At 49.0% G+C, this 18,205-nt stretch overlaps 2 protein-coding genes across 10 annotated transcripts; both read left to right on the forward strand.

Moving 5' to 3' along the window:
* The first annotated feature begins 2,141 nt into the window (after positions 1-2,141).
* LOC140223565 (disease resistance protein RGA2-like) lies at positions 2,142-3,779 on the forward strand. Its single transcript, XM_072295510.1, has one exon. The coding sequence runs from the start codon at positions 2,176-2,178 to the stop codon at positions 3,595-3,597; it is 1,422 nt and encodes a 473-aa protein (XP_072151611.1). The 5' UTR covers positions 2,142-2,175; the 3' UTR covers positions 3,598-3,779.
* Positions 3,780-12,507: 8,728 nt separating this feature from the next.
* On the forward strand, positions 12,508-15,728 carry LOC117866199 (uncharacterized). Of its 9 annotated transcripts, none has more exons than XR_011899029.1 (7): positions 12,508-12,666; positions 13,224-13,450; positions 13,628-13,717; positions 13,837-14,997; positions 15,086-15,157; positions 15,231-15,338; positions 15,429-15,728. XR_011899029.1 is itself a non-coding variant. In XM_034750358.2 (5 exons), the coding sequence occupies exons 1-5, from the start codon at positions 12,607-12,609 to the stop codon at positions 15,482-15,484; spliced, it is 507 nt and encodes a 168-aa protein (XP_034606249.1). In that variant the 5' UTR covers positions 12,508-12,606; the 3' UTR covers positions 15,485-15,728. The 9 variants fall into 9 exon arrangements, 1 of the variants encoding a protein (XP_034606249.1); XR_004642798.2 differs by lacking the exon at positions 15,231-15,338 and having other exon boundaries at positions 13,837-13,910; positions 14,905-14,997; XR_004642800.2 differs by having other exon boundaries at positions 13,837-13,910.
* Positions 15,729-18,205: the final 2,477 nt, after the last annotated feature.

The raw sequence follows: 18,205 nt of genomic DNA on the forward strand, positions 1-18,205 counted from the left end.
AGCCTATAAAAAATTCTTTACGAGAACAAGGCCTATGTCCCAACCGCAACCCCAAAGTACATTGCGCGTTGTATCGTCAAGATGACGCAAGTCAACCTCGTGACAAGCTCACCCTAGTACCTATAAAACAACACTCAAATCACAGCGGAAACATAGCATGAATCGACTCCATCAAGTTTGCATATATGAGACAAAGCAAAGATACTACTAACCATTTACTAAATTAGGCATGGAAAGATTAGCAATAAACTAGGCATGATTAGTAAAAAAACTAAACAAGATGTCAAAGATTAATTAGCAACGTGCAAGAACTTAATCAGTAACCCACTAACATGATTAGTAAGTGACAGTTCTAATTAAGAAGCTAAACAAAAGAATAGAGACTAACGAGCCAAGTTCCAAGAATTAACCGTTCGCTACTTTCCTGTCAGCCTGCTGGCTTGCAACCTGCGCCAGGCCCGATGGCCTCCCTCGCTTTGCTCCTGTTGGGTCGGTTGGCCTGCCGCAGCTAGCTGGGCCTCTAGTGCTGCTGCCTGGGCCGTCAGGCTTGTCTGGCCCGCGAGGCAAGCAGCTGTCCTCCCACTCGGCCTGCTGCCCAAACAGGCCTGGCCCGTGCACTGCTCCCCTCCTGGACCGTGTGCGTAGCTGGGCTGCGAGCTGGACTGCTCCCTGCAGCTGATGCTGGCTTCGGTCTGGCTCGCGTGCACGTCCCGTGCCTCCTCCACGCAACGACCTGCGAACAAACAGAGCAAGAACACCAAGAACAACCAGAGAACAGGGAAGAACACGTTCAACTTCAAATTCGAAATCCTCCGTCAAATCTCCATGAATTGCGACGAAACTTGAGACAAGGATGCAATACCCCTAAGGAAAATAGATCTATGAAACAAATCTTGAAAAACTCAGGTATACATCACTAATCTTGGAGAAAACCGAAAGCCTAACTCAAAAACACGATTCGGAGAAATTCGAAATCCAAGCCGGATCCATGAGAGATTTAGAAGGGGAACGAATCAAAGATGCTCCCTAAGGTCCTAGCATCATTTCCTTTCAACCAAGTCCACGAGATTCGGCTCAAACACGAAGAACGAAAATTCCCTAAAAATAGCTTCGAAAATAGGGAAAAAGAAAAACGCTCGGGAATCAAAAATTTAGCACGATTCGAGACAACAAACAAAGCTAAATCACGAGAACATCTTCTATACAAGATGAGAACTAGCCTCCTCCCTTCATCCACCCACTAAAGATGAAGAAATCGAGAGAAAAGAGTAATCACTCCCTAATCCCCCTCTCTCCTCTCACTTTAAGCACATGACTAGCCTCTAAGCAAATAGATAATGAGTTGCTAAGTAAAGAGGTGCTGAAATAACCAGCCTCCATCCCTATTTATAGTCCAGGACGAAAGACTATACTACCCCTACAGCTACAACTAAGATAACTACCCACGCAGGGGCATTTTGGTCCAAGTTTTTATCCGTGCATCGGACGGACACGCCGCCTTCACGACTTTGCTTCGCCTCGACGCAAGCTTCGCGATGACGCCACGTGCCCTCCTTCTCGAAGCTACGGCCGCACCGGGCTCGCCCCCGGTTTTGAGGCCCAAACCGGGAAACCTGCCCGCGCGGTGGTTTTGAGGCCCAAACCACCCAAACCGTCCATCTTTGCTTGGCCGCTACGCGACCTCCTTGATGTCGACGCGTGTCCGGCCTCCGCCAAGCCTCCCGCTCGACTTGACCGACGTCGTCTCCATCTTGTCATGTTCTCCCACCGTTCCGTGCACCATGTGGACCGCCCGTGACTCCGCCCGGACTCCTCAGGTCCATCGGTCTAAGCCTACTCGCGTTCATCCTTCATCGCCCTTGGTCCATCGGTAACCTTTCGCTTGACCTTCACCGCACTCCGTCGACCGTCATGCCGCATCCTACACCTGCACATCACAAGCCAAGAGCAACATCAAACCAACACAACGTTGTCAATCACTCATCATCCAAGGGTGACCACGATTGGCCCTCAATTGCTCTATCTGTTATGGGGAAAGAATGTGTCACTATAGTTGGTAAGCCGAGCGTCAACAAACTGGTTATAAGTCAACAAAATCCGACCCGTCACCTCTTCTTAGGTGTTTGTCCATTGGAGAAAGAACTGGTTATAAGTCTATTGAAGAAACAAACTGCAATGCTCCATACGTTGTTTTTTCCAGATTATGGTGACCCCCTTGATATATCAAAGTACACTTCACTGCGAGCATTACACCTTCCAGCATTGATACAATTTTCAGGACAGGAACAGCTTACAAGAGACATACCACACCTAAGGTATCTTAATCTGTCGTCACATGAGTTCGAGAAACTTCCTGAAGGTATAAGCATTATGTATAATCTACAAACATTGGACCTCTCTCATTGCGTACACCTTCGTCAACTTCCAAAGGATATGAAATATATGGCAAACCTCCGACACTTGTATACCCATGGATGCAAATCATTGACGTGCATGCCTCCAGGACTTGGACAGATCACTTCTCTGCAGACTCTAACATATTTTATTATTGGTGATGGCTTGGGATGTAGTACTATCAGAGAACTTCAAAACTTAAACCTTGGTGGAGAGTTAGAGTTAAGTGGTCTGCAAAATGTAACAGAAGTGCTTGCAAAAGCAGCCAGTCTTGAAAAAAAAGAGAAACTCACACACTTATCTCTCAAGTGGAATGATGATGCCCGTGAGAAACCAGATTATTCTCATAATGAGGTGTTAGATGCCCTTAAACCTCATCACCGGCTAGAGATGCTAAGAATAAAGTCCTACAAAGGCACCAATTTACCGTCATGGATAACAGATCTTAGTCTGTTGCAGCACTTGACTGAGCTCCATCTGCTTGGTTGTACGCTGTGCGAGGAATTTCCTCAATTCTGCCATTTCAAAACCCTTGAAGTTCTGTATTTGGAAAAGTTGAACAAATTGCGAAGCCTATGCAGCCATACGGTGTCTACGCCATTTCCAGCACTGAAGCAACTCCGGTTACATGATTTGGAGAGCTTGGAGAGATGGGTCGCAACAGAAGGAAAAGAAGATGAATTAACCTTTCCTGTACTTGAGGAGGTTGATATAAAAAACTGTCCAAAGTTGACTAGCCTACCTGAAGCACCAAAACTCATGTTTGTAAGGCTGGATGAAACTCCGGTTACTAATAAGCCTTGGGAATCATCACAGAAACTGGAACTATCTTTGGGTGGCACAGAAGCCGCACCTCGATCACAACTGAGAATATCTGGCAGCAACCTTTTCTTCATATCAAAACTGGAAATGGTTTGGAAATGGTTTGAACATCTTGTAGATTTCAGAATTAAAAACTGTGATGTGCACATGTCTTCAATTTCTAAGCTATTAGTGCTGCGTGTCCGTGACACAGAAGCACTGCCTCAGATAGATTATAATTGGGATTCATCACAGAAACTGAAACTATCTTTGGGTGGCACAGAAGCCGCACCTCTGTCACAACTGAGCATATCTGGCTGCAACTTTTTCTTCGTATCAAGCCAGTCACAGCTAACACCTGGGGTCTGGAAATGGTTTAGACCTGTTCGCTTCAGCTTATAAGCCGGCTGAAAAGCTGAAACGACTGATTTGTTGTGAGAAGAAAACACTGTTTGGTCGCTGATAAGCCGGTTGAATAAGCTGAAGCGAACGTGCTCCAACATCTTGCAGATTTCACAATTAAAAACTGTGATGTGCTCATCTACTGGCCAGAAGAAGTGTTCCAAAGCTTGGTATCTTTGAAGAACTTGAAGATTAAGTCCTGCAACAAGCTAATAGGGCCCACACAAGCGGAAGGTGGCGAACCTACACAAACAACAGATCAAGTCCTGCCACATCTAAACAGTATAAGTATACGCAGTTGTGAAAGCATGGCACAGCTCTTCATTCTTTCCCCATCTATCAGCTCTATTGATATTCAGGAATGCCCTAAGCTTGAGTTCATATGGGGAAAGGAGGAGCATCTTGACACATATACATCGCTGGAACATTGCCGCGACCCTGCATCCACCACTGGTACCCTAGAGCAATCACAGTCTCCAATTATCCGTCATTCATGTCTCGTAAATCTAGAAATAAGAGGCTGTCATAGCCTGGTAACACTTCCAAATCTACCACCGTCCCTCAAACAGTTATGCATCTGCCGCTGTGAGAAGCTCTGCTCTGTGTCAGGAGACCTGTGTGCACTCGAGGAACTCCATATTTTTTACTGCAATAAGTTAAAGTCAGTCAATTCCTTGGGAGACCACCCATCATTAGAAACACTGTTTCTTTCTCGCTGCCGATGCCTTGCATCTTTAGGATGTGATGGTGGTCGTGGGAGTTACTCTGCTCTTCAGTGCCCAGCCATAGACATGAAGCAGTTTTACTAACGCTATCAAACAGCTGCTTGACAGCTTTGAAGATGAAGACGTATCACACGTTCATTTAAGCATCTCTGATGAAGGTACGACCTTTCACTTTCCTCTTATTCAATTTGTTTCCTTCAAATTTCCCTGCTTTGCATGCCCTCCTATTTCACTCATGTAACCCCACATGCATTTCATTTTTGCTGTGCAGACATGACCCATTTGTCCTTAAAAAGCATAAAGGAGGGCACTCACATGTACACACGACTGCCATCTGGAAGCTTCATTATTGCAAGCCTCGTCCTCACCATCGACCATCTGATCTTGTGCTTGTCGATGAGGCTGTCCAAACTCCAAAAGGTCATCCCATATCTTCCTGTGCTTGTCACATACGGTTTTAAAGGCAAAATCATATGAATGAATTACATATGCGCCAAGATCAAGTTTCACACATCAGCAACTTCTGTAAATACCATAGATAGTACCATAACATAAAGAGAGTATTAAATTTATTACATGGTCGAAAGTCTTTAATACGAATAACAAAACGAGTCTTTATTCTAGCAACGGAACTCCAACAATGACGACAACTCCACATGAGTTGACTGGTGGCACACGTACACCTAGAACTCCTCGAAGTATTGAAGGACCTCCTCAATGTTGATTTGGTCTGAGCAGCGGTTTTAGCAAAGGTGAGTACACTTTATGGTCGGTACTCAGCAAGCGTGAAGAATGTGTAGTGTAAGGCTATTCAAGGATGGGCTATGGTTTAATAGCATTTCAGCATTTTAATTGGTTGGTCAAGTTTTATTAGCAACAACTAAGTATAAGTTTATACCACCCATGTTAAGCATGCACATAAATGAAAATAACAACAATAAATAACATCAATTTAATTCAACTTCCAACAAATTAATTATGTGAGGGTCCAGGCCCCCCAGCGATCTCGCCATAAATGCACCACGTCTCTGGCACGCAGAAAGGCGCCCGTGCCCCTCGACGTGACCCGCCACAAGTACCCAAGCGGAACACTGTAGCCACAACCGCACAGGCTACAATGGTCGCAGATCCCCCTGATTCGCAGCAGGGCACTCATGGCTTGCGCCGCCCGGAGCAGGGGGAAGTCGCGCCCCGTGCATCCGGCCATAGGGACGCGACGTTCGCCTTCCGCGGGCTGTCAGCAAGATGGCAGGACCAGCCGCCTCCCCCAACGGACACAGGTGCCACGACGAAACACCATCATCACGCCTGGCGGCGACAGCCGCCGAGGAGACCATCGACGGGACGCGACGGCGGCCGCCCTCCTCCGGCAGACGCGCCGGCAGGGGCCGAAGGCCGGCGAGGATGCCGGTAGCCTGGGGACTTGGTCCCTCTCCTTGTGTTTTATTTTACCTAGCTTTGTTTATCTCTTTTACTTCTCCTCACACCCGGTCTCTCCTGTAACCACGGTGGCCTCCTTGCGATATAAAAGGAGAACCGGGAGCCTGAGACGAGGGAGGCTTCCAAGCCAACAGAACACACTAATACCCACCTAGAGCATCAGTGCACACCCAAGAGACCTGGGACCAGCTCCCTCTCTCGCACTCCTGTAACCCCTACTACAGAACCCCGCGTGGGCAACACGAGCAGCTCCCGATACTGGACGTAGGTCATTCCCTTGCCCGAACCAGTCTAAACCCCGTGTCTCCCACGCCACCATCCGAAGCCTTACGCGCATAAAAGAAATTTACTAGTCTAAGTCTTGAGCCGCTAATCTTGACAATGACAGTTGGCGCGCCATGTAGGGGACCTTTGTGCGTACATCATCGGCTTCAGATGGCCAACCACGACGCTGGCTCCAACGACAGGAGTCACCACCCCTCGCACGAGTGCTTCATGGCCGACGTGCACTCCGAGGGATCCAACGACGACGGCGCTGAAGGGAAGCGGCGCGCTCCCCCACCGCACGCCGCAGCTACGACTGAGGCCCTTGCCAGGGTCCCGGTGTGGCCACGACAGCCGGAGGTGCGCACGACGCCCCACCAGGAGGACGAGCACCGCCGCAACGAGGGCGGGGCGAGTCATCGGGCCTGTGACGTCCAGCGGCGCATCTGCGGGGACGAGGATCATCCCCAACTCTTCGCACGCGCCAGCCAGAACGTCGCCGCCGCGGCAGCCCTCCTCCGACGACTTCCCGATCCGGCAACGCCCGAGGAGCGACAGGCCCGCCAGGAGGTACGCGACTTGCTTGAGTGTGCAGCAGTCCAGCAGGCAGAAAGCTCCGCGTCCCGGCATCGCACACACGGCGCCAGCAGGGTCACACCCTCTGTGCCTATCGAGAGGCGTGGAGGACCTGTCCATCAACCTTCCTCCCGTGAGGGAAACCAGGCCTCGCCCATTCGACGGACTCCACCACGCGCGGGTGACGGGGCTTCATCCGTCCACCGTCGCGTCGGCCCCATCCGCGACGCCCGTGATGCCTTGGATGCGCAGAGGCGCACCCGTGCGGACAGGGAGGATAGAGCCGACTGCGGCTACCGCATACACCGTGGTGGTCGCCACGACGGCGGAGAAAATCGGAGCCCCAGCCCCAGCCCAGCGGGGCCCAGGGCCTTCTCCACACGCATCCTGAACACGCCGTCCCCAGCGCGCTTCAGACAGCCCACCAATGTGGCCAAATACTTTGGGGAGAAAAACCCTGGGCCTTGGCTCAGCGACTACCGACTTGCCTGTCAGGCCGGTGGAGCGGATGACAACCTGTTCATCATTCGCAACCTCCCACTGTTCTTGGCCGACTCGGTGCGAGCCTGGCTGGAACACATCCCGTCAGGTCGGATTCGTAACTAGAACGACCTGAAAGAAATCTTTGTAGGGAACTTCCAGGGCACATACATGCACCCCGGGAACTCCTGGGACCTCTGGAGCTGCCGCCAGGAGTCGGGTGAGACTCTCCGAGAGTACATCCGACGCTTCTCCAGAAACGCACCGAGCTCTCCAATGTCGCCGACGCCGACGTCATCGGGGCCTTCCTGGCAGGGACCTCCTGTAGGTCTCTGGTCCACGAACTGGGACGTGTAGGCCCACGGACCACCAAGGAGCTCCTCGACATCGCCACCGACTTTGCCTCGGGCGAGGAGGCCATCGGGGCGATATTCGATCGCTCCAAGGGCAAGGCAAAGAGGGAGAAGGATGCCGACGAAGGCGCCTCCACTCGCCAGAAGAAGAAAAAGGCCGCGGCGAAACCCCGAAGGCTGCGGAGGGACTCAAGCACGACGACGGATGACGACAATGATGATGAAGATGAGGATGATGATGAAGAAAGCTCTTCCGCTCTATAAGGAGTGCGCGGCAAACGAAATACGAGTCGACCGCATCTATTGCGACGTCAGGTACATCCCATCACCTCCGTCTTTCTCCGGAAACCGTACGCACGATCTCTTTTTAACCGCAAGGAACACCACACCTCCTACCCCACGAGCTCGACGTTTTCTACCGCTTCGACTCCCAGAGGTCATACGCACAACTTTCTCTGCAAGCGGACCAGGACCCGCTTCAGGTAAAAAAGGGATACAGAGCTGAAACGCTCTTACGGCCCATTACGGTCCAGGGGTTCGAAGGCTGGCCCTCTAGAGGGTTCGACAGCCGCCCCAGGACATTCCCCGAGCAAGGGGTGAGAAGGGATGGGTCCGCTAGCGGCCACCACCCAAGCGAGCGAAAGCCAAGGGCGTCCCGACCTCACGTTCGAGTCCGGGCTGGCGTCTAAGTTCATGGTTTTTTCCCGAAGAAAGGCAACGAGCCCCCGAATCCGATCGAACGGACTCGGGAATTATATGAACTGGCCAGCCGGAATCTGGAGTACGCCACCAGCTTGGCCCGAGCCGGACCCCCCCGAACGGGGACCGGGACTCCACTCGAACCGACCCGTTCGCAGCTCAACGAGCACCACGGTTCGTCCAATGAGGATAGCGTGGCACGGCTCACCCCCTCCGTCCCAGCGAACGGACGCTTGAGGGGAAACGACCAAAAGCCGATCTAGCCTCCCGATCGGTCCCTTGCAACGCGCGGGGGCTCGGGGGCTAGCATCGCAACCAATGACCACGCGTGTGGTCGCGATGTGAGGTCTCGAGGTGGGAGTGCCCTATGGAGCAATGAGGAGTCCTCCCGCGCCAAGTCATCCACAGGACACCTCGCCTGATCAAACTCCCCGACCAAACCGGACCAACAACACTCCTTATCCCTGACCAACTGCAGCTTGCAGGGCGAGCAGAGATCCTCGACGAGCGATGAAAACAGCCTCTGGAGGAGCATCCTTGCTCCACCACAGGCTCGGGGCTACTATTGGGGGGAAATATTAACGACCTCCTGATGCCCCCTAAAGCAGCAGTCATAAAGGCCCGGGCCCACCTGTGGTAATTACGATTACCGCCGACCCAGCAGAGGTAGAGAACATCCCACTCCGTCTCGCCCGACCCAGGGTCCAAGGGTCGGACAATCCCGACCCCTCGATGGCAGAACTCCGCCTCGCCCGACTTGCGGTCCCAGGGTCAGGAGCGCCCGACCCCTCGCCGCAAGGCTCCGCCTTGCCCGACCCCGAGCGTAGGGGGTCGGACTCATACGGGCCCACGGGACAAGTGTCCACCTCGGGCGCAGACCGGCGGACGAGGGCGCGGATCTTGTGGGCCCCCCAGCGATCTCACCATAAATGCACCGCGGCTCTGGCACGCAGAAAGGCGCCCGCTCCCCTCGACGTGACCCACCACAAGTACCCAAGCGGAACACTGTAGCTACGACCGCATAGGCTACAGTGGCTGCAGATCCCCCTGATTCGCAGCAGGGCACTCATGGCTTGCGCCGCTCGGAGCAGGGGGAAGTTGCGCCCGTCCTCGCGCCCCGCGCATCCGGCGATAGGGATGCGACGTCCGCCTTCCGCGGGCTGTCAGCAAGATGGCAGGACCAGCCGCCTCCCCCAACGGACACAGGTGCCACGACGAAACACCATCATCACGCCTGGCGGCGACAGCCGTCGAGGAGACCATCGACGGGACGCGACGGCGGCCGCCCTCCTCCGGCAGACGCGCCGGCAGGGGCCGAAGGCCGGCGAGGATGCCGGTAGCCTTGGACTTGGTCCCTCTCCTTGTGTTGTATTTTACCTAGCTTTGTTTATCTCTTTTACTTCTCCTCACACCCGGTCTCTCCTGTAACCACGGTGGCCTCCTTGCGATATAAAAGGAGAACCGGGAGCCTGAGACGAGGGAGGCTTCCAAGCCAACAGAACACACTCATACCCACCTAGAGCATCAGTGCACACCCAAGAGACCTGGGACCAGCTCCCTCTCTCGCACTCCTGTAACCCCTACTACAGAACCCCGCGTGGGCAACACGAGCAGCTCCCGATACTGGACGTAGGGCATTCCCTTGCCCGAACCAGTCTAAACCCCATGTCTCCCATGCCACCATCCGAAGCCTTACGCGCATAAAAGAAATTTACTGGTCTAAGTCTTGACCCGCTAATCTTGACAACGACACATTGGTTCATTAATACCACCATACCCAGTTTGAGCAACTAAGCAAGAACTATCCAACATCATGTAAACCCATGTTGATCAAGGTGTAGGGATAAAACTAGGCACACCTTAAATATTTATATACTTAAAGTGCATAGCATATGTGTATTGAACATGAAAGTAAAGGTTGCATAGGATCAAATTGTGATCAAGGGCATGACTTGCCTTCTTGAACTTGCTCTTGCTGCTCAAAGTCCTCAAAGCCTTGCCCTTTGAATCCCTCGAACTGCAATCCTTCTATGTGCATCAAGCAAGTACATACAAGCAAACAAAAGACTAAAATAACAAAACATTACATCAAGCAGTAGCAACAGAGCAAGACAAGACCATAAAACTAATCTATGCATCAACACGAACTCATAGACGCAAGAATCGCTTAAAATGGGTTTAAAATGTTAAAGATATGAGCTAAACAAGGTTCAGAAACTTAACTGCGAGAAAACTAAACTTTTAGGGACTAAACATAAAGAAACTACGGATTAAAACCTAATTAAATGTATAAATCGAAGGTTTAACACATAAAAGAGTACATCTACGATGGCAAGCGATATTTTATAAAACTAAAGGGCTAAAACAGAGAAAAAAAGATCCACATCTAATTACTTTTGGTATATAAGCTCTAATTAAAATTGTTGCGTTTAGACTTTTAAAAGTATCCGGTGGCACAATGGACCGGCGTCCATCCGTCCTGTGACCAGGCCTACTGGGCAACGCATTCTCCAGATGAATCATTGAGCCTGAATAACAAAGAGACAAGCCTCACCAATCACACAATTTTTAGCTAGACGCAATATTAACGGTACATGTAGTATTGCAGGGATATCAAACGTTATAAGGTACTTAAAAAAATTCTGTGGAAGATATCGGGGGCTCCTATGTATCTCGTGGAAGATAGATAGGGGCTATGAAACTTCCAACCCACCACCGCCCTATTAAGAGGATCTTTAGCAGTCTCCCTTTCCCCAATCCAACTACCATATTGGAAAAGTAGACAAGAAAATAGTGCTCATGCAGTCTCCCTTTACCTTTCCTTTTTCCCAATAATTACTGGGACGGCCCAATAATTCACTCCAACTCTCCCTAAATAAAGGATGAGTTGTGACTCTCCGAGTACGGTAAAAGGATGAGTTGTGACTCTCCGAGTACGGTAATTAAATTGGGATGAGATTATTGGGAGAGTGCAAATGCAACTCTCCCAACGGTGAATATTTATTGGGGACTACTGGAGATGCTCTAAGCTCCTCTCCCTTCTCTTCTTCCCCGGTGACCCACCCTCGCCATTTCCTTCGCCGTAAGGTGCTTAAAAAAATCTTGTAAGGTGCTTAAAAAAATCTTACCTTGCCCTTATCAAACGTTGTAAGGTGCTTAAAAAAATCTTGTGAAAGATAGATAGAATTTCCGGGGCTCCTATCTATCAACATAGGGCATCAAACTTCCAGCCCCACCACTGGCTCATTAAGAGGATCTCGAGCAATCTTTCGTTTCCCCAATCCAACTACTATATTGGAGGAGTAGATAAGAAAATAGTGCTCCAACAATCCCCCTTTACCTTGCCCTTTTCCCAATAATTATTGGGACAAACCAATAATTCACCCGAACTCTCCCTAAATAAAGGAGAGTTGAGACTCTCCCAATACGGTAATTGAATTGGGATGAGATTATTGGAAGAGTGCAAAAGCAACTTTCCCAATAACGGTGAAAGTGATATTAGGATATCCCTATTAACTAGTTATTGAGAATATTTATTGGTGGAGGGGGACTGCTGAAGATGCTCTAAGCTCCTCTCCTTCTCTTCTTCCCCGACAACCCCCACCCCCGTTGTTTCCTGCCACCCGCCCGGCGGCTGCCGCGACGCCCGCCCGCCATCCACCACCACCCTCTACCTCGCCCTGCCTAACCTGACGCCGCTCATGACCCCGACCGCCGGCCACCGCCCACCATGTGTCTAGCCTTATTCGGCCGGCGTGCTCCCGCGCCGCCTAGCCCCCGCCACCTTCCGAGCCGCCACCACCGTCGAGTTTGCCATCGTCGCCTCCTCCTCTTCTAAGGCTGGTGGCCATAAGAACCTCCAAAACTCGAACCCTAACCCTAAATACCGCCGGCCTCGACCATCGCCCGTGACCGGCATCGACCTTGCCACCCCTCCAGCAAGCTTCCTTCCCCCAACCTTGGATCCCGGCGGCGGCACGCATGCAAGATGAGGAAGGGAGGCGACGGGAGCAAAAAGGAAGGAAAAGAAGAACGTTTGGTCGGAAGCAGCTGCACGAATCTTTAAAGATTGGAACCCGGGAAATGGATAGGATTTGCGGTATTTCCGCGCAGCCACACGATGGTCCGTTTAGGCCCATTCAGGCTCAAATTGCGACCTGTAAAGGCCCATCACGGCGCGGCCGCCTCCAGCAAAAAAGGCCGGTAATTTTCTTACAAACACCACAGAACAACATGCAGCCGTATGATGGCCCGTTTAGGCCCATGCAGGCCTACCACACACAAATCGCGACCTGTGAAGGCCCATCACGGGCGCGGGCCGCCTCCAGCAAAAAAGGCCGAGCAATCCAGTTACCATCCAGCCAGATCAAGACCTCCTAGAAGAAAGAAGAGCTCGCGACGAAGCCGGCGAAAGCCCCCCAAACCCTCCTGTCCTCCCCCCCACCCCGACCTAGCAGCAGCGGCGCGACGAGATGGCCGACGACCCCACCGCCGCCGGCGGGAACCCCGTCGAGGACATCGCCCGCGCCGAGGTGAGCATCCCCGGCTTTCCCCACCCTCCTTGCTGCGGGGCGACCCGATCTGTGCCTGCGCCGGGCTCCCGCCCTCGTCTCGCGCCGGACTGCCTCCGCTCGGCTCGCAGAGGTGTCGCGTGGTGGTGTCTGGGCGGGGGGAATCCGGCCGGCGAGATGGGGTGTTTAGGTTTGGGCGTAGATGGGGTGGCCTGAATTGGTTGTGTCGTGTGGCCGTCTGCTGGGGAGAGTATGGGCGAGGCAGGGGTTTTGATTGTGCCCATAGATCCATAGCAGATTAGCAGTGGCCAGTGGTTCACTAGCAGGAGGTTTCAATTAGTTCGTTTTTCCGGCTTGTGATGTGCTGATTATATCACTGATGATGTTTTCCTGTTGAAACTGGACCTCAGGCCCAGCTCAACGGATTAAATCGCAGAGCTTTTATTTAAGCTATATATGGAACTCGAATTCAGATGAGGAAGTGCGATTCTGCTATTCAAAGACAGCTGCTTTTCTTTTTAGCCTAGTTTCTGTGCTGATAAGTGCAAGCTAAGATTGTGCTATACTCGTATCTGTAGGGTGACACGAATCCGCGTGAGGATGGCTTGTTGAAATCCAAGGACAGGGACAAAGATAGAGAAAAGGACAAGGACAGGGATCGTCGCAGGGACCGTGACAGGGATCGAGGGAGGGACAGGGATCGGGACAGGGATCGGGACAGAGACAGGGACCGGGACCGCCAGAGTAGGCATCACCGTGAAAGAAGGGACCGTCCTGATGATCACAGAGGCCGTGATTCTGAAAGGTATGTCTGTTAGCAATAACACTATGAAAACCTGTGTTGTGTGGTGTTTGCAACAGTGCCACTTCCGTTCTGGTGGATGCATCAGAAGTTATTCAATTGTATTCTTGACATGTCAGATTGTTAGTGTGAGGTTAACATGTATTTTTCTTGAACTCGTGTGTATGTAATAACAAGCAGGAGAAGAGATCGTGATAGAGATGGGCACCGCAGGAACCGTTCTCGCTCACGGTCTCGTTCAAGGGGCACAGATCGGTCGCGTTCAAGGAGGTATGACAGTGAAGATCCTAAATGATCCATTTAAGAGATTGAATCTATCTCTTTTTATATGTGAATCACTTCTCGCATGCAGTATTCACTAGTAATTGATACCAATTGTGCTGTTGCAGCAAACGAGTTAGTGGATTTGATGCGCCACCCCCACAAGCAATGAGTTCAACATTTCCAGTTATTCCAACCCCAAGTATGCTCTCATCACCTCAGTTAAAAATTTATATTTTCATCTTTGCAGTTGTCTAAATTAGTTGTAGTTGTGACTTGCTTCCCAACCCAACCATTCATTTTCATCATGATTTACTATACACTGCCATTACTATAGTTTCTGGCATATCACCATCCGATATTAATTTTGGATTTAGCATCAGTGAATACTGAATAATGTTGTCGCCACGAGTTGAAAAATGGTTGCAAGTCGCTGAAAATTTTGCCACAATTGATTTGCATTGTTATAAAACTGTTTTTCGTTGCAATAGCAAGGCTTATTGCCACTAAATTCAAAATAGTTGCAAGTCATAAACAGTATTGCCAGCAAGCACATTCAATCAGTAATTTAACATTCTAAATGTTTTACTTAGCTAGACCAACAGATCATGTTGCACATTAGTAACTTCTATCATGCAAGTCATTATGTTGCCATAGGATCTGTCACAATGTAATATTTTTCGTTGCAAAATGAATTCTTACCACCAAACATGTTTTCATGGCAATATAGTTTATTTCCACGAAAAAATGTGTTAACATAGGATCTATCACAACGTAACATATGCGTGACAATATATTTTATTGTCACCATGTTAGTCGTGGCCAAATACCATATTGCTACAATGTCTGTCCATTGCAACTACATATTATAGCAATGCCTACTTGCATGGCAATAATGCTAATGCCACGGCATCAATAGTTGCAATATTCTATAATGCAACGAACGAGTGTGTGGCAATTACCATAATATTGCTACAAACAAAAAAACCATTGCAATGTGCTATTGCAACGGAGATACTTGCAGCGGCTGCCAACCAACCTGACTTGGTTGCAGATGCTACCTATTGCAACTATTTTGGCCATATTGCCACGTTTTTTGTAATAGGCCAAAAATCTAGTAGTGGTAAGTATGTGTATACCATCTATTTTCATTTTGTTTTTCCTTACCTGATGTATCTGAACATTTACGTACGCAGTTTCGACTGGATCCTGGTTATAATTCAACCTGATAGAAGCCATGTCACTATCTTTGATTCCTTGAGGAGACCACCGAAGTATTACCAAGACATGCAAGACACGCTAGGCTTATAATAATTCTTGACCTTTATCTCTATGCAAAAGTTTGTACACTATATCATTCACTATTTTAATCCACAGAGCATGGATAGAATTCATCAAGGAACACAAAGGTCCATACAAGAAAACCTTGCATGAAAAACAGATTTCCCGGTACGTATGAAGTCTGCACATTTTGTACATTCTATAGCATGAATATTTCATAACTTGTTTTTCCCCACTGAAGTGCTTAAGACAAGAACCTGGGAATAATTTATGCGGCTACTATGTCTATGAGCATATGCACAGTTTTATGGGACCCATGACCTTAAAGATGATGCCGCATGAATTTAAAGTACATAAAATAAAACTATTAATATTTCATTATTTTCTACCTTCTTATATTTAATTGTTCATGTAAAATTCACACGTATCCAAATTACAGATGATGAATATTCAAGAAGGATTTTTGAGGAAGGAAAGAGTAGCAGCAATATGTGAAGGTCTCATTGGATTCCTGGTGGACGAGGTGGTAAATTCACAAGGAGAATTTTATTACAATGGAGGAAAATTAGATGCTCCGAGCAACACCTCGATGGGCAGATCATAGAGATATATAGTTTGATTTGTGTATGTAATACGTACGCTAAGATTTGTATATATATAGTATATGCTAAGAATTGTATATATATATACTAAGAATTGTATATATAGTAATTGTATAAATACTAGTATGATTCGTAAATACTAGTTTGATTTCATTATATATAAAAAGGCTCAACTACTAAAGGTTAACCAAAGGGACACGTACGTGATGCATGAAATTACAGGCGTCATGCATCCTAATTGAAGTGGCACGCGCATGAAATTTTGAGCAGACCTTTAGTCCCGGTTGGACTGAAGGGGCCTGTCCCGCGCCTAGCGTGGCAGCCCTTTTAGTCCCAGTTGGTTTTACCAACCGTGACTAAAGGGTGTCTTTAGTCCCGGTTCAGGGACCCGGGACAAAAGACCCCCCTTTTATATGGATTGCTTTATCCCGGATGGTTTTTTGGGAGATTTGCCCGCTGTTCCTCTTGAGTCATTGCCTCCCAACGTTCATGAGGAGTCACTTCAGACTTCTTTTAGTCCCAGTTTGGTTTTACCAACCGTGACTAAAGGGTGTCTTTAGTCCCGGTTCAGGGACCCGGGACAAAAGACCCCCCCTTTTATCTCGATTGCTTTATCTCGGATGGTTTTTCGGGAGATTTGCCCGCCGTTCCTCTTGAGTCATTGCCTCCCAGCGTTCATGAGGAGTCACTTCAGACTTTTTTGTTTTCTCCTTTCTCAGTCTTGTCTTGGGAGGCTGAGGTAGTGACCTCTTAACTGGTCTTGGCTTGGGAGGCGGAGGTCCCGGTGATGGTGATCTGAAAGGGGTACTGTTGTTATCGTCATCGCCGCTCCCACCACCAGGATGTGGTGGAGATGGAGACCTTGATCGAGAAGGAAGCGATGGTCCGGGTAGTGACGACGATCCTGGAGCAGGTTGTGGAGATTTTCAGTCATCTAAACTGCCGGCCCAACCAGTATCTGAGAAAGCACTCACCAATGGAGACGACGACTTATGTATCTTTAGACCAAGTTTCGTACACTGCTTTACATACCTCAAGATTCTTTTGACAACCTCCCAATGAACCATAGTAGGCGCATGAAGGAATTGACATACCTTATTGACAGAGAAGGCAATGTCTAGTCTTGTGAGAGTTAAATATTGCAAGGCTCCAACAATGCTTCTATATCTTTTAGCATCATTAGCACCCAATATGTTCCTTCATGCAGGTAAAATTTCTCACTAGTAGACAGGGGAGTGCTAACCGGCTTGCAATCTGCCATCCCAACTTTCTTCAACAAATTTGATGCATTTTTATCTTGAGTGAGCACAATCCCATCACATACCTTATTTACCTCAATGCCACGAAAATAGTGCAAATTACCAAGATCCTTGAGAGCAAATTCTTCCTTAAGATCATTGAGCAAGGCAGACGTAGCCTTTTCTGTTGAGCTTGCAACAATTATATCATCCACATAAACTAGCACAAACATAGTGATGCCTCCCTTTCTAAAATAAAACAATGATGTATCAGCCTTTGAAGCCTTGAACCTGAGTCTGATCAATATTTCACTAAGGCATGAATACCAAGCTCTTGGGGTTTGTTTGAGTCCATATAATGCCTTATCAAGCATGCACACATAACCTGGTCTTTCCAGATCTTCAAAACTACGAGGTTGATGCATAAACTTCTTCTTCAAAAAGCCCATGCAAGAAAGCGTTTTGCACATCAAGTTGCCGAAGTGTCCAGCCACAAGAGACAGCACAATGCGTATAATTGCAGTTTTAATAAGTGGACTGAAAGTATCTTCATAGTCAATACCATACCTTTTCTTTAAACTTTTGCTACAAGCCAAGCTTTGTATTTATCCAAGCTGCTATCAGATTTTCTTTTAATTTTATAAACTCATTTACACCCTATGATATTTCTTCCTTTTTGAGGCGGAACCAAATGCCATGTATTATGCCTCATCAAAGCTTCATATTTCAGAATTCATAGCATCTTTCCAATGTTTATTATGCAGGGTTTCATCAAGATCTTAAGGCTCACCAGTAGAAGTCAATAAGCCATACCTAATTGTACCATCTGTATACGTTTTATTTTTGCGGATTCCTCGTTGCAATCTGGTGACCGGTCTTGTAATTTCAGCAACCGGCACAGGAGAACCAGGACAACTAGGTGGATGCGGTGGCGCAGAAGAATCGGGTGACAGAATCTGCTCCGGAGTTTGGGATGCAAGTGCACGCGCAGCTTCTGGGTCTGCTGGCGATGTAGCGAAGCCCGACTCGCTCCCACCCGCGCGTGCGAGCAAATGTGGTGCGCTCCCACTACCCCACATACACGTGGTGTCCCCGGACTGGTCTGCTCCGGTGTGTGTGGGAGATAGCGGAGGCAGTGCTAATGGCAAGGCAGATGCGGGTGTTGGGATCGCCGCCGAATCCAGCTCGTGTTCCGTGCACCTCTAGCGCCAACATTTGATGCAGGAAACCACTGTTTGTCTGGAGGGCTGCAACCAAAATTTCCAGGAGTGCTAGAAGGCAGATTAGTTAGCTGATCTTCTGAACTATTGTCCCCAGTGCTAGCCATAGAATCAGGTGAAAGCAGTAGAATTTCAGATCCCAATCTAGCTCCTGCA

Source organism: Setaria viridis, chromosome 8 (assembly GCF_005286985.2).
Source record: "Setaria viridis chromosome 8, Setaria_viridis_v4.0, whole genome shotgun sequence".
NCBI lineage: Eukaryota > Viridiplantae > Streptophyta > Magnoliopsida > Poales > Poaceae > Setaria > Setaria viridis.